The 19764-nt window shown below is 48.6% G+C and overlaps 1 protein-coding gene across 1 annotated transcript in view; it reads right to left on the bottom strand.

The window, feature by feature from the left end:
* The window catches only part of FOSL2 (FOS like 2, AP-1 transcription factor subunit), a 46617-nt gene extending 33169 nt beyond the window's left edge, over positions 1–13448 (bottom strand). Inside the window, exon 1 of the mRNA XM_086926123.1 lies at positions 13038–13448. Within this exon, the coding sequence (XP_086782249.1) occupies positions 13038–13154 (117 nt within the window). The 5' untranslated portion in view covers positions 13155–13448. The remainder of the gene's footprint in view (positions 1–13037) is intronic.
* Positions 13449–19764: the final 6316 nt, after the last annotated feature.

The raw sequence follows: 19764 nt of genomic DNA, 5'->3' as shown, positions 1-19764 counted from the left end.
TCCCTCCTGCTTTTATTGCCTGCACTAGCCTGGTTTCTTCTACCCCTAGTTTCTCCTGTAATTCCTGAACCTGTATCCTCTCAACTTTGTTTCTCCTGACAGAAAAACTCAATGTCTCCCCCCTGACCCCGGACTTGAAAGCGTCCCAATCCACCATCAAAGGAGCGGAGTCTAAGTTTATCTCCAAGAACTCCTCTATCCACTTCTTCATGTGTGTCTGATATTTGATATCGTATAGCAGTGCTTTCTCAAAGGACCAGGTTGTACTCTTGTTTTCAATTTTTAGGCCATCCAGATGCAATATTAGTGGATTGTGGTCTGACATAAATCTGGGTACCATGTCTATACTAGAAGAGCTAACCAGTGAAGAAGAGATAAAGAAGTAATCTATTCTTATGAGTTTTTTTACGTGAGGAGCTGAGAAAAAGGTAAACCCCTCCTGTTTAGGTCTTAGCTCAGCCCAGACATCCCGTAAGCCATGAGTCTCTAGTAAATTCAGTAGAGATTGAAACACCCTTGGCTTCCTCCCCGAATATCTCCAGTCCTTGTTCGAGCTCCAGCCCACGGGTAGATTTAAGTTCAGATCGCCGCCCAATATTATGGGCGTTTGACAGTGGGCTAGCTCCCCTGATACCCAATCTTGGACCCCTGGCTCATCTAAGTTACTACCATATATTGAGCATAGTGTAAACTTGCAGTTTAAGTCAAGAGTGCATCCTACAATAGCCCATCTACCAAAAGGGTCTGTCTTTACTCTACCCACCTGCACTTTGAGTCTGTGACTAGCAAGTATTGCTACTCCTTTTACTTGACCCCCACATGTTTCTGTGTTCCCAACACATGCGTTTCATGAAGGCATATCAGATCCGGACCAAGTGAGCGTAAACTGTGTGCCACCTTCTGCCTTTTAGCCTGATCATTTAAGCACATATATTGCTAGACAAAATTTTAATTTTGCATAACTGCGTCATCCTATCTTAGTATTTGTTTCAATCCCTATAAGATCCTGCCAATTCCTGATCCCTTTCTCTGCCCTTTGCTTGCGTAAGACTTTCCTGAAGTGTATTTTATAGCATGCCGCCCCGTGTTTTTATATCCTCCGTGCCTTTTGTGCCATTAGTGCTCTTAGTGTCCCTGTTTCTTTCCCTTATGTTTCTCTTAGGTACCCCTCGCCCCACCCTTGAGCAGTCGAGATGACTCGTTTTGATAGTGATCACGAGTGAGGCCCAGCCACCCAGCCATATCTGCAAAAACAAAGTAATGAAATGTGTAATCCCTGGTTATTCTTACAAAAACCCATTAGAAACGTCCCATGTGCCAATGTCTTAGTGGCTTAGCTACCGGTGTATCCTAACCAAACAGTCTTAGAGTTTCAATTCAATTCTTCCGTCTTCTATCTTTAACTCTTTTAGAAATTCTTCGGCCTTGATTTCAGATAGAAAGACCCTTGTTTTTCCTTCAATAATTATTTTTAATCTGGCAGGGTTCATTAAATAGACCTGGGCGCTTAATTGTTGGAACGGGGTTATCAGTTGCCGTAGTCTCCATCTGTGCTCCACCGTTGCATGGCAGAAATCCGGTTTAGCGAAAACTTTGACCCCATTAGCTTCTTTCGGTGCATTGGGTTTCGCTTTATCATAGACCAATTGTCTCAAAAGAAAGTTTAAAGAAGAATACCAGGAAGACCCTAGGTTTGTCATTGAGGTTGCCATCGCACCTTTTATGCTTCAAGTTGAAGGGGAACCTGTGCGCTCGCTTGAGCCAGTGGTTTCCAGTGCTCAGCACCAGCACTTAATTGTCAACATTGGGACTTATAACAGTCTGCTTCATGGTGGCGCTGTCTATCTAATGTAGAGAGGACCACAACAACAGTTGTTTATTTGTTCAATATACAGTAAAAATTACTAATGCTTGTGGCCCAAGGCGTTCTTATAGCATTGGAGGCCTACAATAGTCTGAATTGTCACAGTTGCAGGAGTGTGGTGGTTAGTAGGTGCGTTGTTACCATCATTGGCAGCATGGCAGGGGCAAAGGATGGTACAAGCTGCAGTGGCCTCCTGACGAGGGCCCTAGCACTTACCTTTTTTTTTTTTTTTACAAATTAAGCACTGCCAAGGCCCAAGGTTCCGGTGACCCTAGAATGAATCTTTACCAGACGAGTTGCAAGAAGTGAATAAGACTTCAGGTTTTGCGACAACGTGTGGTGAATGCGATGCAGGAGCCAGCACTGTATCCTCAGATCAGTGGCCCAAGAACACTGCATGACAGAACCACAAGCTCTGTCCAAGGGCACTCTCCGAGCTACTGGGAGCTCCATCCTCAATGGATCCCCAGGTGGTGTCGTCTGTGTGACATCACTTCCGGTGAATGCCATAATAACGCATCCGCATCAGACTGCGCTGGAGGCGGGAACTGCGCAGAGGAGTCACGCACAAGAGCCCGTGTTTCACCAGAGCTTGCGACATGCACCAGCGCGCCTCCGCGATAAAAAGCGTGATGTAGTCTCAACGCAAACATCACACAATACTACACAAACCCGTTCGAGAATGCACCACTTACAACACCAAGTGCAGCTGTGTGCCTTTCCAGAAGGGCCCGGGGTGAGTGGCTAAGACCACTTTCATACAGAGATTAACAAACAAGAGAGAAAGGCTGGGGCCTACTTTACAAGTAATAAGGTGGGGTATTACCACATGCGGTAAGTACGTGTGGTTACCTGCTGATCCAAGCTTTCAACTTGAAAATGAGGCATAGCATACAGAATCAGTTTTAAACACACCAAATGATGCATGTTTTGCCCTTTCCAGGCCTTTTCACAAGATTAATTTCAGCAGGATTGACCTGCCGAATCTATCAGGGAAACCTCGGAGGGTCTGATAATTAATGGCGCCCAATAAATTTCGAACCGAGTTGCATTAGATTGTATGGGGTCCATACCTTCCGAACTTAGTTGCATTAGGATTTAGGGGGTGCGGATACAAGGTGTGACTGTCTGGGCCACTAGTACAGGAATGCCACAGTGGAATGTCATATATTGAATGTCATTGTACCATCTTTCGCGCCACATATACACAGTAACGCATACCCACGCACTGCGCTGCTGCAGAGGGCCGGGAGTCAGGGCTCTGCGTGCACAGGAGCAGCCCGGGGGCCGATCGCTGACCCCGGGTCCATCATCCAGCAGAGATAGCCGGGGCGGGTCTGCCCATCCCCTGTCAGCGGGGGGCCGGAGCCGCCACTGATTTCATGTGCATTAAAAAAAGCAGCAGCCGGGGCAGGGAGCCCCATCCCAGGAGGACCGAGAGATGAGGGTTATTACAACCGGGCACCCGCGGGGGGAGGGGCGGCTGGTTCCGTGGGCGGGGCAGGCTCTGCCTGGACCCCACAGGCAGTGTGACCCTACCTCCCAGGAGACAGCTCCAGACTTCCTGTCACCATGGCGCGTGGCCTTCACTACAAGGAAGCGCGGCTAATCCGGCATCCTTAGCAGGGAGGGAATTTGCATAAAGCGCTGCCTGCCATAAAACGTCTCGGAGCGGGAAGGAAGCAAGCTGCATAAACTGTGCCTCGCGTGTGACGGGAAGGGGTTATACATGCCTGGCTGGGGAAGGTGGCTGCACATAAAATGTCCCTGGTGTGTGCGTGACAAGCAGGTCTGACGGTTCTTGCATGTTCCAGGTGTGCATAAAAAAACCCGCTAGACATGTACTTGAAAGTGTGGGTTTCTTCAGGCTGCGCCTCGAGGAGGACAGGTGGATATCCCATGTTCCAGGTGTGTAGCTAAGAAGGGACATTACATGTTACACAGGTGTACGGCAGGGAGGGTGACCAGCAGGGCCACTGGAATTATGCGGCAGGAGAGGGCCACATTATGCTCACATTTGAGTAAATTATGGGGCTAGCAAAGCCGAATTATGCAGCATAATGTGACAAATTGTGTACTAGTATTACTTCATTATTATGGTATGTTTCAACTTGGTAACACTCTCTGGGCATTGGTTGCACCTCATTAGTAGCAGATTAACACGCAAATATAGTAATAGGAAACAGAAAGGTGACCAGTCCAGCAGGGCATAGAGCCTTCCAGTGCGAGCCAACACGTATCATCGCATTTTAGTCATTTTCGAACCGTTTGAGCTAGAGACACATTTTCTAGTTACAAGTATGCGACAAATTATGGACTGTGTGGCAAATCTATAATTATGCTAAAATCGCCGCGGCCGCACAATCGCATAATTCAAGCGGCCCAGGTGAGCGGACACTGGACATTACCAGGGAATCCGTTTGACAAACTGTTCCGGGTGTACAGCATGGAATGATCTGTGCACGGGGGCAGGGGGAGCACGCGGCGGGCAGTGCGTGTTGGAGACACCGAGGCCGGCTGCAGGGAGCGTGCACCGCCCTTCAGCCTGCCTCACGTGCGGCTGCTGAAGTCCATCGGTGCCCCCTGGGAGGGGGCAAGTCTGCTGCACTGCCCTTACAAACCTCGCTTTTGTCCCAGCAGGGTGCCCTCCACTCGCAGTAGGTGCAGGCTTGTTCAAGTGGTGCCCACTTCACTGGAACATCTGGGCCACGGCCAGCTGTTGGGAGATAGAGGTCCTAAATCTGGCAAACGTGCTTCGATGCGGAGCGTCAGCGCTAACTGGCTCCACACTGTTCTGCACCGTAAAGGGTGCCTGGGGGGCTGCTAGCGAGGCATGGGGGCCCAGCACACTGCCCCTCGGGGCCCACCAGCGGGCCCCATTTAGCATTTTAAGGTCCACATTACCCCTCAGAGTGGCAGGCTCCTGCGATTGGGCTGAGCGCTGGAGTTAAGGCTTCAACCCGCTACGCTACAGCAATCAAGCAGCCGGTGGTTCGGCGACTACGGGGTTAAAACAAACTGCAGTAAACCGGGCAAGACCCAAGGGGGCCTGGACTGCCGACGCCTTTGCACTGTCTGCAGGGCCCAGCACTGGGGCCACCAGAGCACATCAGCAGAGGTTCACATCTCTCACGAGTGGGGTCACGCTTACCAAGACTGGGGGTCACACCACCCACGAGTGGGGTCACACCTCCCACGAGTGGAGTCATCAGTGTATCGTATAGTTGGGAAGCAATTGGCCCATCAGAGTACCCGACACAGCTGCAAAGTATAAGGAAAAATATACTTTCGAACCCTTGAGAAGCAGGTCCCTAAACATAGGGGCGCAGGAAAACAGATGGTGTTTAGTGACTATGACTGTACAGGTCCAGGAAAAAAGCAAAGCGTGAGTTCCAAGTCATGTGGAAGATGAAGTCTAAACTGAATAGTCTTTAAGCGCCTTGGTTGCGTTGAACTGTGTTAAAGCGTTACAGAACTGTATATTTAGATTCAAGGTGTGAGCCGGAAAGACGACCACCGACCGCCAGTGGAACACATTTACAAACGCGCAGAACCGCCTTTAAGCGCCTCGGTTGCGCTGAATTTGATTTAAGCGCTCTACTGCTGTATATTTAATTTCAAGGTGTGAACCGGAATAGACGAGCATGGACAACCACGTGGGGCGTATTTACAAACGCACAGAGGCCGGGCCTCGGTGTAGGGGGTGCTGCTCCCGGAAGTGAGAGCGAGGGGGTCTCTCTGCCAAGCGTGCCTGCAGCCGGCCGGCACTGGGTTCCACCTCCGCACAGCACACCCCCGACCCTGAAACAAGCAGTGGTGGCTGGTGACACTTGGAATTGGTAGGGCGTAAAAGTTAGGAATACGTTTTAAGTAGCAAGCAACCACTACATTTTCGTTTTCTTTCGCCTTGTCATAATTTTAAAAACGGTGCACTCCCTTGATAGGGGTACCATCGCACCTATTGGCATAAAATCACAATTACAATTGAAATATGTGACCACTGTCCTGTGCGCTCTGCAGAGTGGCCAATGATTGGATGCCCATGTATTCTGAACACATTTTGGACCCACTGACAAACCCAGTGGGAAACTCTCAGTGCCTAGAACCACTGCTCCAGAGCTCTCAATCGTGTAAACAAGTGGTGCCATTCAGTTCAAAGTATGCACTGTGCAAGCATAATGTGCTACATGAAAAAGTACAGAAACAAATTCCTGGAAGTAGCTAATATCATTTATATATTATTCTGCATATTAAATTGGCACCCATACAAAACTGATAGCCTACCCAATCGACAAAGTTATTTGGAGACTGCTGATGCCAAAGTCAAGCTGTGGCCCAAAGTCACCCTCAGAGGCTCATGAAGATCGACATGGCCAAGTGGCCACATGGCCAAAATATTAAACTTGCCTGTCAGCCTATCACTCCAAAATCACGGTGCAAAATAATAAACTTGCCTGTCACTCCAATATCACGGTGCAAAATAATAAACTTGCCTATCACTCTAAAATCACGGTGCAAAATAATAAACTTGCCTGTTAGCCTATCACTCCAAAATCACGGTGCAAAATAATAAACTTGCCTGTCAGCCTATCACTCCAAGATCACAGTGGAAATAATAAACTTGCCGGTGCAGCACCTGTGACTAAGTATGTGGGCTCTCAGTCGGGGCTCTCGAGGAGGGGGGGGGGCCCAGGGGGGATGGTCTCAGGGCACAGCTATTCTACGCCCGCAGAACGCCCAGCAGGGCTCCTAAAGGGCATGCGCAAACGGGTCAAAACACTAGTGCGCATGAGTGGGCACGGTGCGAAAATTCGCCCTCCGTCTCCACTCATGCGCACTTGTGTTGTGCTGCTGCCTGTTGCCCCCACTGTCTGACAATCATGTCAGTCAACCTGAAGCCAGACCGGGTGGGCGGTCCGACGTCATGCTGACTGACATGATTGTCAGGTTTCCCTCGGGTCAAAGACGCCGAGGGAGCTGCACGGGCGGGGGGGGGGCTACGCCCCCACGCCCCAATGGACGCACTGCGCCTGGAAACAAGGCCATGTATCCGTGGGCAAGAAAGGCCAACTTAGGTGATGTAAGCTTGGGTCCTGTGGCTCTCTGCTGGTGAGAGGTGGCCAGTTGCACATTATTTCACGATGATTCCTGTCACTTCCACCCACATGAAACGGCTACCAGACACATTCACCATGGACAGCGCAGGCACGCGAGGCCCGGTGCATATGCATGTAGATGGCGCAGCACGAGGGGTGGTAGTGTTCTGGGGACAAGTGCAAGGGTGGAGGCGAGGGGCACCCGCTCTGAGGTCCGTTCACCAGGACCTGGTGTGCTACCCGTGTCTAAGAAGCGGACAGATGCACTGCAGACATCCTGGTCTAAGCCAAGGCCCCCAGCAGGCCATGCCATCTGCAGCGGGTGCACAGGGATGGAAGGCTGTCCCGTGCCAGGCAGTCCTGGCTATAGGGGCATCAGCACAACACTCCTAGTGGCAGAGGACAAGTCCAGTCACAGGGGACACCCTGCTGCCACCCCTGAGTAGCCGATATAATCGATGTACAGTTAACAGCACAGATTCCATTTCCGCAGAGCCTGGACGACCTAAACGGGTTTTGAACCTGCGCCCACGGACGTCACACAGGTGCCCAAAGTAGGTGCATCACTCCACCAATCACCATCAACTTCAGAATTATGCGAAATGCCACCTTACCCGGTCTTTGGAGAGTGAGAGAAGACCAAGACAGAGGCGCGAGGGATCACATAAAGTGTATTTGTAAAGCGCATGTTCACCCATGGGCATCTTTGCGCTGAATGACAGATGTATATTCTTACCCAACTCAATGGTACTCAGTTTATTGGTATATTATGTATATTGTTAAACACAATATGATGATGGACGGAGTACTGGGACTTTTCAGACACCCCCAGTATTTGATCTGGGTTGAATCCATCATCGTTCTTTAGCTCACTTCGCCACCCCAGTTTAGACCCAGCCATCTGCCAATCCGTTTTGACCCTGTTCCTCAGGAGAAGATGCCAGGGCTTCCCTGGACTGGAAACAAGCATCCTGGGACTGGATCATCATCAGCCAGGCTAGTTTGAATCCAGTGGCACAGTGAGCATGGGACCCACGTCTGGGCATACCCTGACAACTGAGGGAGAATAAAGCAAACACAAGGAGATGATGGATGGAGCACTAAAACTTTTCAGACACTCACCCCCAGTCACAGATCTGGGTTGAATCCATCATTGTTCTTTAGCTCACTTCGCCCCCTCAGTTCAGACCCAGCTATATGCAAAGCAGTCTGACCCTGTGCCTCATGGGAAAAGTCCAGCCCGAACTGCCAAGCCAGCTCCTCCCTGGACCAGGAACAAGCTTCCTGGGACCAGTTTTGGGTTAACACCCCTCATCAATCAGGCTAGCTTGAAACCAGTGGCAAAGTCGAAACAGACTTGTGTTTTTGACAGATAAGTTTGGAATCTAAGTTTACTGGCCAAACAGAACGGAAAACAAGAGATTATATGCAAGACTCAGGCTGCCAGAGCCGGACCATCACCTCACAGCACCCCCTTGGGCTAACCCGGCCTCCTACCACATGGTCACTGGTGTTCTTACAGGACCCTGCTGTACAGATATCTTCTGCGAGCCTTGAAAAAGGCCCAGGCCTGGGGGCCAAACTAGGGTAGAGCACGTGTCGCCTGTGAAATTTCCAAAATTCCTGAGGCACTCAAATATGACCAGGATACAACAAAACAAAGAAAACTTCAACTATTTCTCAAACACATGCATGTTCAGCTTTTCAGTATACTGTGTCTTCACCATAACTGTAGCCATGCTCCTGTCCATTTGAGGTGATTTGCATTGGCTGGTGAGACCAACCCAGGGCCATCTTTTGCGCTGGAGGCACCCATTGAGCATGGATTTTGCCCCCCACACCCCCTCCAATGACCTCTACCTTGGATCCCTTCACTATCATCCAGTAAAAGTGCCCCCATCTCTCCATAGCCGCTCTCAAATGCTGTTTTTAATAATCTACTCAGATATTCACAAAAAAATGCAGGTCTGTTCTTTGCAGCAGGCATATTAACCCTCTGCGCTACATTATGGCGAGTCAAAACTGCCACTAGTCAAAACTCCAGTTCTCTCTCACACATGAATATTAATCAGAAGAGTTAGCTTGACATTTTTATTACTGCCTGAAAGATGGGCGCACATGGAGCTCTGCGGCAGGTGCCTTTAAATCGAAGGTTATTGGTCAACACAGTCCCCAGCGCGGCCGCACCAGTCGCACTGCCCTAAAACCGACCCTGGACCAACCCATGTAGTCATGAATCCATATACACACACACACCCATCAGTATGATCGGTTAAACATACATTGGTCTGGTCTTCTGGTGCCTTCTTGTATTTCCTCCTGCTGCTCCCAAGCTACCATGTCACCGGAACGGTGAATTTGTGCTGTTTTAAAGCGCTTTAACTGGACGTTGAGGCAGTCGTGGCACATGGTGCAGTGGGGATTCGTAGAGTGCCTGCCACGGGAGGCTGCTGGCCCCTCTGTGCCCGCTGGATGGCAGCAGAGAACTGCGGATTCATTCACCGGGGAGCGGTGATGAAACCGCCTGCAGCCAGGGGCGAGCTGGAAGTTCTGGGCCAAGTGAAGGCATCTGGGTCCCTGGGAGGCGGCAGCACGAGCAGGAGGCAGAGGAGAGCGCAGGGGAAGAGGGGGCTGCGAAGATAACAAACAGCACAGGCAGAACACCACGAGCGAGCACAGCACAGGCGGAAACGTGCACGCGCGGGCCAGCACAGGCAGGATCACATCAAATGACCCAATGTACTGTACACACCGGAACCGCAGTCTAGAGGGAGAGCAGGCAACGAGCCGACTGCTCCAGCAGGCATCCTTGGTGTTTCAGTGGTAGTGGTCGTGGACCGGCGCGGTGGCGCAGGCAGGCGCGGCCCAGGCTGCCTAGGTGTGGTGCTAGGGAGCGAGCAGGGCAGGCACGGTACAGGCTGCTGCCCCGGGCCTCCAGCAGCGAGGGGTGCCAGGGTGTGGTGCTGGATTGCAGCCAGGGTGGAGCGGAGGGCAGACACTTTGTCGGGACACAGTTTCTGCCAACTTCTCCAGATGTGCACGCAAAGCCCAGACAATGGTCACCCCGTGGAAGCCCCAGCCCAACCCACCTTCAATAGCCCCAGAATGGACACCCCGTGTCTGGTGCCTAGTAGGGTCTGTCGAGGCATCACTTACGGTCTCCTGTCGACCAAGCACCCCCAGGAGGCACAGACACGTCGGGGTAAGATCATACCAAGTAAAATACAAGCTGTACTAAAAACATCTCAAAACAGGGTGTATTCCCCCACCCAACCCCTTTCCCCACACACACACTTGTGACACACGGACAAATAAGCTATGCAGTCTTATATCAATCACTACCCATCACGTGCAAGGAATGCCTAACACATGAGCAACGCGAAACAAAAGGGGATGATGGCCGGAGCTTTTGAGCAAATCAAAAACTCACCCACAGTCAACTGATCTGGGTTTAATCCATCACCATTCTTAGCTCACTCAGCCACCCCAGTTCAGACATGGCCATATTCAAATCAGTCTGACCCTGTGCCTCATGGGAACAGTCCAGCCGAACTGCCAAGCCCGAAACCGGTCCTTGGATGCTTGTTTCCAGTCCAGGGAGGACCTGGCCTGGCAGTTCGGGCTGGACTGTTCCCATTGAGCGCAGGGTCAAGACTGATTTGCAAATGGCTGGGTTCAAACTGGAATGGCGTGGTGAGCAAAAAAACGATGGATTTAGGCCCAGATCTCTGAACTGGGATGAATGTATGACATTGTTCTGCATATTGTCCATCACCTGTTGTTTTTTGCACATGAGCAACAGCCCAAACACACAGGTGAGTGTAGAACACATGAGCGAAGGCAACACTGAATGAATGACATCAATACAAACTCACAAGTCATGCCACCAAAGCATTAATTGAGAAACACCACCAACAGAAAGGCAAGATATTTTGCCGATAGGCAACACCGTCTCATGAGTGACTCCCACTCCAAATGAGTGACACTAGCCTCCGAGCAATGAGAACCGCACAAGATACAAAATATCTAATCACACTTGTGACTTCTACATGACTGCCGTTGCAACAAGAGAGACCCACACTGGATAAGTAACACTGTGGTACACCGCCGTTAGGGTTTGTGATGCCCTGACTGCACAAGGCATGCACTATCCTGTGCGTGGAATAGACCCTGCGTGACAACATCACGTCACAGATGAGGCATGGTATCAACAGAAGTCATACAGGGCACTACTAAAGACATTTCAGTCAAATACCACTCCGAACAGGTTTACCTAAAGATTTTATTTGTTGGTGATTAATTTAAACGACGTGCTGCAACCCTACATGTATTCAATCACCCACAGATCCAAGGAACAACATTAGACAACACAAACAAACAAAATACCGGAAAACATAGCAATCTCATGAGGTGGTGCTTTTGGTGAGAGCAATGTGCACTTATTATTCACAACTGCCCTGAAAGGTAGTTTACTAACAGAAGAAAAACACTCGGAAGTTCGGTGCAGCAAGGTCAATATGATTCCTGCTAGAACAAACATGTTTGAGGCTCGCCCAGTGAGTGACAAAGGAAGCTTCACCACTGACGGGGAGGTTCCACTGGCCAGGAAGTCCTGCAGACAAGGCCTACTCGCCTACTTACTGTGTGACCCGCAGTGATCGGCTCTTTATCCAATGGGATCGATAGATATGAGAGACTGTCGCCTTTCCACCAATCAGGGAGAGGCTAAAGGTGAGCGAGCTGCTGGGCTGGTGGATGCATGAAGCTGGTAGGCGAGGTGCAGTAAACAGGGCTTGCTGGGAGAGATGTCCTGACATGCCCTTTGGTGTGTGACATGCCATAACAGATGACATGTCCATGGAGATATCCCGGACGTGCCTTGGCGCTAGATATATATTTCTAAAATCAATTAATCAATCAGGGTTTGTAAAGCACAGCCAATCACCAGCAAGGGTCTTAAGGCGCTAAGGGGCGGGGGGGGGGGGCGGTGGGAGACACTCAAATGCATTTTGAGACACCAAAAGAGACAAACTCGTTTGTCCATTGACTTATGTTAGAGAGACATGTCCTCCGAGAAGGTAAAAATAAAAATAAAAACTTTTGCAAGAAAAGACTTATCTCTCCTAAAAAGGCCGAGACGTTCCTGGTCGGTGATATGTCTTGGACATGTGCCTGGGAGGGGAAATTTGTCCCAGTACTCGGCCAATGGTTGAGCTCACCAGAAGATTAGAGATATGAATATCTGGGGGGCGGGGGTTATCAGGGCATTTCTGGGGCAGCTGATAAGCTAATGATAGTCGAGGGGTGAGATGCGTTGGGTCTGATTTAGGGAAACATGGGCCTAGACTAATGTCCTCATCTCATCTTGATTTGGGGGGCGGGGAGGTTTGAAATGTGCAAGGGCGGTGAGATGTCCCGATGTTGAAGGAAGAGCTCCGGTACAGGGCGCAGGCGATTGACATGTCCACGAGATGGGCTGCGCCTGGCATGTCCCCACGGCAGACGAGTTGTGCCCCTGTGCCCCAGAGAGAAATGATATCGACAGATCTCCAGGTGGTGGGATCTTTTCACATTTCTCTCGGGTGTAAAATGTAAACATGTTTATCTGACTCTGTGGTTGGGCTGTAGCGGCCGATTTGCGCCTGGGAGCGGAATGCACTTGGTAAAGTCAACTGTGTGTTTGGTGTATGTTAAGGCGAGGGGGGTTGATATGTCCCTCTGGGAGTCTTTGAATGTCGTCGGCATGTCTTAGGAGCATTAAGAATAGTTGCCCTACCCCGGGTGTTTAATGTAGTTGCCACGTTCCCCGGGCCTGAACTATAGTGACAGTGCAGATGAAATGTCGGCAGGAACGGGAGACTTGAGCTGAAATGTATTAGACATGTCTCTGGCTGGGGGCAAGGGGCAGATTTAATTACAATGTATTGGGGCAGTTGACATGCACTCGCGGAGATGTTGCGGTAGTTGACATATCCCGCTGGGGTAATTCCAGTTGAAAAGTCACCAGGCTGGGGGTGAAAGGCACTTCGCATGCCCCCTGGGGAGGGGTGAGGTGCAACTGACAGCCCCGGACTCACCTGCAGGAAGGAGCCGGGAATGGAGTTGCTGCTGCTGGAGTAGGACTCGGTGTGCCCGGGGGAGCCGCTGCTGCCGCGGGAGGAGCTGTCCAGGTTCCCGGGGTAGTCCTGGTACATGGTCCGCTGGGGTAGAAGCCTTCCCCACCCGGGTCCCCGCGCTCTCAACACCCGCTCAAAAGTTCCAATCCGACGCCTTCGAGCCAATCCACAGGTGTCGCCGGTGTGAAGGAGAGCGGGCGCCGGCCCGGGTCCCTGCGGAGAGGCAGAGCCCGCCCTGCCCGTGCGCGGAGCGCCTGGTCCTGGTGAGTCAGTGCACGCCGGTCGCTGCCCGCCCTGCGCTCGCTCGCTGCCGCCCTCTGCCGCCCGCTCCGCTCCCGCTCCGATGAGTCAGTGAGATGGCACGAGCTCAGCGCCTCAGTTATCAACTCGGCAGCCAAGCGCGAGCGGGCACAGTGACGTTTCGCCGGAAGCATCCAAAGCAGCAGAGGGGGAGCTAAGTGCGAGCAAAACAGCGACAAATGAACCCCTCCTCTCAGATGACGAGCACCTAATGTTTCAGTCAGCCTGGCAGGAGATTGCGCTGTTCTGCAACGCGCCAGTTCTCTCGTTTGAAGGTAGGCTCGTCTCTTACTAAAACCCCCCACCGAATACTTGGTCCGTGCCATTGACGCATGTCGCCATAAATGGTGCTGTGCGTGCAGTGACGAGCGCGTGGGTTTCCTTGGATAGAGTGACGTATGTAGGAGGGATCCCCTTCTGGACCGCTGCTCCCAGTGAGCAGGGGACGGGCGCTCAGTCTGCACAGAGCCGGGGCCGAGGACGGTCCGCAGTCGGGGCTGCAGCGAAGCTCTCAGGACAGGTGCATCGAAGGTCCAACGCCCTTTCCTTCAAAGCGCCGGGTGAATATTTTGTGCTGCATAATATTTTTGACTGCAATGAAGACACGGACTATTCAGCCTTTTATAACATTCATTCGAACTCCCAAGCGGGAGTTAGGGGAAAGGACGTTAGATTGTATGTGCCTAGTGCCTTGCATTGAAACGGTGTCTTTTAAAGCAAGGGAATAACTTTTTTTTCTTTTTCATTTTTTTACGAACTCCCCTTTCCAAATGGACCTCTGGGTATTTGTTTTGGTTCAATGGGGATCAGAGGAGGGGGTTGGGGTGCAGGTGACTCACGAAGTAACAAAACTGCTTCTTTTGCACCTTTCCACCCATCCCTGAGGCCACGACCTATCACTCCTGAGACCCCCGGTTCACAGCTGTTGAAGTGCATCATGTCGGGGGCATCCCCTTCAACAATGCTTGTTTTGAAAGCAGCCAGCATCACTGCTGTGCTTTTCTGCTGGGACTTAGCGCTTTCTTTTCCTCACCCTTCATGTGGTGATGGCGTCGGTCTGACACCCATGGAGGCACGAGACTGGACTGCTTCGAAGTGGGAGTGCTGGGTAACGGCGCCGCTGGCCTGTCCTTCCAGCATCACCAAACTGCATCGACTGTCTGCAGCACATGGCTGCTCCTGCAGTAACTGCACTGGTCCACACCCCCCTTTCTGGGGTCAGTAGTGCACGACGCACGAAGAGCACAAAGCGAGCAAAGAAAGAACAAACTCTTGTCCTACAACGATATTGGATGCGCCAAATTCAGCATTTTACGCTCACCTTTGGGATACATTGTCTAAAAAGCCATACATTGCGCTGGCAATTCCGAAGGAACACAAGCGAAGCCCTCAATTAACCCCTTCATTCTGTGTTGAGCAGGCCGAACCCGCATACGGCTAATTGCTGGATTTTTCCACTTCTGAAACAGATAGTTTCTTATCAATTAAAAACAATGTATGACACATCTACCTTCATTTATACATCTAACCTTTTATTATCAGTTTCTGCCTCCATCAAGTTGAATTTCCGTCATGTCATACACTAAGTTAGACCTGGGGTCGCCAGAGTGAAGAAATGAAACAGATTTTACGCTCTCTGGCTTTAGACAGCAGATTTAATTAACCCTCAGGTTAGACAAACTGGATCCAATTCACAAAGCCATTTGCACATCAAACTTTAACGTTCACACGCAAATGTCTTGCTTTCCATTGGTTAATTCACCTTTGAAACTTACAGATTGAGGCTCGGATCTTGTAAATATTCTGTGAAGCACTTGCTTCTAAGGAAATGATGCCATCATGACACCAAGATGGGTTTCCAACTTGGCATGAATCATTACTCAAATGTCTGCTTCCAATGCATGTAGAAAATGTAAATAATTTTGTTCTTTAACACCAGTAGATCATTTCAAGTATGCAAATGCTGTCCTTAAACAACAGCTTGCATTCCTTAGCAAATTAATTACATTTACCCCCAAACATTAACATTTTATTTAATTAACATTCACCAGTTTCGCTCTGAAAGACCATCGTTTCATTTTTTGGGAAATAAACATAATTCCCCTCAAACGCCATTCTGACATTTTCTTAAAATGCCCGTATTTTATTTACCTCCTTATAAAAAACACTCATTTTAGGTACACAAACAAGTTTTCACTAAACAAACTAGTTTCTCTGTGAAATTATATATATTTTGCTTAAAATGTCACTTTTCGGTACTGAACTAATTTTGTCCCTTAACATCTTGTTTTCATTTGATGATAAACAACTTTTATCCTTTAGTGTGAGATTTACATTTTTAGTATGTGCACTAATTTCCAAGTATCCCATTGTCATTTTTAGTATGTTATCTAATTTACTCAGTCTCGGCTGACACAAACAAAAAGTGGTGAGTCGGGTCGAGGGGGCCGGGAGGGAGCACAGGAGAGGGACCACAGGGGGTGGGAGATGCGGGAGGGGGTAATAATAATAAAACATAAACCTTACCTGAAGCTGCTGGCCGCCTCACGCCTCAGTGTTACTCTGCCTCCTGGTCCCAGTAGACACTAGGAAAGCTATTACCGAGCATGAGAGCAGCGTGGGGATTGGCCTGAGCGGGTTGGTTTAAAGCTCGCTCTGGCATAGGGAGTATGTGCTATTTCGCCAACCCAGCTGTGCAAACAGCTGGGTTGGAGAAGCCTAACTGTGCATGTCTGTTCGGCTGACCTAAGACTGACATGCACACTTAGAAGTGCACATTCCATTCCTGCGTTTCTCGGGGATGCTCTCCATATGTCAGAGTTGGTTATCGGATGCCACGAAATGCCACAGGCTACCCCCAAATGTCTGGATTCCCAACATGTATGAGGAATGAACACCAGATGTAACATATACATACCCAAAGGCAGTGAGTCCCATCAGATACCAGGCTGGCATATATGATCAGGATGCCCACCATATAGATGGCCGTTATGTCAACCGAATGTAAAGAACCTCTCTAACAGTAGTAAGAGAGGGTAAGCCTGCAGAAAGAAGAAAAATAGAACCTTGTTTGCCATGATAAACAATACAGAATCATAACACAAACTCAAGATGTGAACCAAACAGTACAAGTCTTAGGACGCTATATATCTAACAAATAATATAGAACAACAACACATTTTAATATTCAAACATACATTTAAGTTCAATTAATCACAGATGTAAAGTGCATTCAGTACATATACATTGACACAAACTTCCTAATACAATCATCAATAAAGCTGCTTAGTCTATCACTATTGAAAATAATCAGACTTGCATATTTTAAGATAGACTCTCACCAAACACATACACCGAAAAACATTAGCACACAAATATATAAATAAAAACATGGATTCTGGCTATACAATTGATTGTCAATAGTAAACAATATCTTCCTTATTCTAGTCTTGTGTCACTATAGTCAAGGAGCCAGTAACCTTACTAAAAGGGGTCGACATACGGTTCAGTGGTTAAAGTGCTTGGTAGACCATCTTCATTAGGACCACATGCATAACAATAAGTTGCAACAGATCTAGGGAGGTCCGTCTTGACTAAGGGGTTATTTAAGGTGACAAAAAGTAATATCACAGCCAAAGGCAAAGAATATTCAAAAAATAGTTATGTGCTCAGAGGGAAAAAATGAAATGTACAGCAGCCCAACATACATGACACAGAATAATAGACCAGAACCAAAGAAAAGCTGCATAGGCCCAATAAAAGAAAATTATAATAGTTAACATTAACCAGCATCATGTGACAAAACTAAACCAATCAACAAGAAAAAAAACATCTTACCATCAACAAATATAAGTGTATCTCATGACGTTCACAATAGTACACAAAGAGAGATTGAATCTAAAAGACCATTGAAGTCAGAAATCCTAAAAGAAATAACAAATACACATAAAGTGAGAAGTTACCTTTATACATCAGTCAACCCCCCAAGCTTACTGTGTAAAGCTGTGTCAGCGAGCTCAGTGTGAAAAAGGCACAGGAGCAACCTGTAGACCAAGGCTGGACAGGGATTTGGTAAATATCAAACAAGTGCCCAACTAGGGGCTCCATTAGGAAGTCCGCCCGCCATCCTCACGTTGAAAGAATTTCTGGATTGGAAAGGGACTACCCCCCATGAGGGCGGGGGTCGCGTGGGGGCAATTATGATGCGTCCGCCATAGTGGCGGGCGCATCCCGTATTTTTAACATTGCGGCGGGCGGTGCTGAAAGCACTGCCCACCGCAATGCAAGAAAGACATGTTGTGCATTTCAAAGCACAAAGTGACAGGCACCGCGCGGTGCCAGCCACGCTGTACGTTGTTCGTTGAAAGGCTATGGTACCCGCCCATGTGCACCCCCACCCCCTCTCGGAGTCCATGGGGGCCCGCATGGACCCACCAAGCAGACTCCGCATGCCATTCCGTGGCAGCATTCACAATAGCACATTCTAATATGGCTGGCGGTGTCTGAAAGTCCCCGCCCCATATAGAACCCTTTTCTGCCCGGTCGACATGCCGACCAGGCGGAAAATCGGCAGACGGTCTCTCCGTCTGCAGCGGACCCCCAGCCATTTTAATATGACGGGGGGTCATTCAGGCACGGATGGCGGGTGGATCGCCCCCGCCAGGCCTACCGCCGGTCTGGCGGGGGGGATCCACCCAGCATCCTAATGGGGCCCTAGGTATCTTTAAGATAGCCAATACAGTGATGTGGGAGCAGAACCACAAACCCCAAATGCACCCCAAAATGTAAATCACCCAAATTTATCTTAGAAGTTCCACTTCGGCACTCTTGATCCTGCCATGAAGATCACCCTTCTCAACATCAAGCCCAACATTAGTTTAGCGGAATAATAAAATAAGTAACTGGGACCACATATAATGGGGAAAGTTAGAGGGGTTGATTACAAAACCTCAATATAGGCAGTACAGAAAAATTAAAATATATTCCATGAAGGCTAAAATGCAGAGTATATTGAATTATTCTAAGTCCAATAAACAGCAAAAATCATAACCGAAACTGACAATATCCTTAGCTAATAGATGCTCAGGAAAATCTCTGGCTCCCCCCAGAATCAGGGAGTCTTAATACACATTTTATGAATGGGTAATTTGCAAAAACTGCGAATTCAGCACTGACTAGTGATTATACTTATTGGACAAATCAGAGGTTAGAGCGCCACAATAATGCACATAATACTAACCAATTTTAAAGAAATGCTCCGGCAGCTTCTGCACTGTAGCTGTCCAGAGATGCACAAAACAATATGAAACATTTTTAAAACAATAATCCATACACTAGTGTATTCTACCAGGCCCACTTTGAAACCGTGGCAGAAATGTCCATGGGTTTGCAACACTTAAAACACAAAGAAAGTTTCATTCACAATACATGCTTGTTAAGCAAAATAACTAGTTATGTCACAGTTACCTGTTTTCTGGGAAGACTGTGGGGAAAGAAGACACACAGGGAGGAAATGAATGGGATGGGGGAATGAGCAGGAGCAAGATGAACCGACCAGCTGAACCGCATCCATATTGATAAAATGGTGTGTTCCTGAAAATGTGGCACAACTAAATCACTTTAATTAACACACTTTTAAATGTCCAATTAGAATTGTTTGAAATGCAATGTTATTATGTAAGCATTTACGACAAAACTACTTTCTAAAAATTATTGGGATTCAAAATAATATACCACCCAAAATTGTGCATTAGAAAGAACTCCAAGAGTGATAAGGGATAGTTAAAAGACATGTATCATAAGAGTAATCTGCGAGAGGAAGGTAGTTATAAACAGGTGCCATATGTACCAAGTTGGTTGTTAAATTGTTTATAGAACCACTGTTGATCATAGGGCACAGGCTCTTACGAGAACACATTAAAAAGTACTTCCACATGAAAGTGATCACACACTATTAGTGATGAAAGCGTTTAAATCGGATGCAGTGAACAAAAGAATACAATGGCAGAAGGCACGATATAAAAAATGAGGGTAAGTTGTCAGAGCATGCTACGAGAATAAGTTAAAGCTACAGTCCATATGCTCTTTAAAAGAATACGTTAATTAAAAAATATTTTTAGACCTGTAAATGTCAACGGTTGTTCCGCCATTAATCAATTCGAGAGAACATCATCACGATGGAAGTAGTGGTAGAGTGCCTGGTTGGTGCTTCGCTGCATTTGGCAGGGTAAATTTTGTCTATGAGAAAACCAACTCCACTGGTTGTGGTTTAAGAGTAAGGTTAGATTCTAGGCATCTCCCTAGGAGGTATCTGACCACAGAAGATCACAGCTGGGAAAGAAAGGATGACTAGCACGTTCCAAAGCCTTGGGGCAATGGATAATAGGAG

Source organism: Lissotriton vulgaris, chromosome 6 (genome assembly GCF_964263255.1).
Source record: "Lissotriton vulgaris chromosome 6, aLisVul1.2, whole genome shotgun sequence".
Classification (NCBI taxonomy): Eukaryota; Metazoa; Chordata; class Amphibia; order Caudata; family Salamandridae; genus Lissotriton; species Lissotriton vulgaris.
This window is presented reverse-complemented; position numbering and strand designations above follow the sequence as displayed.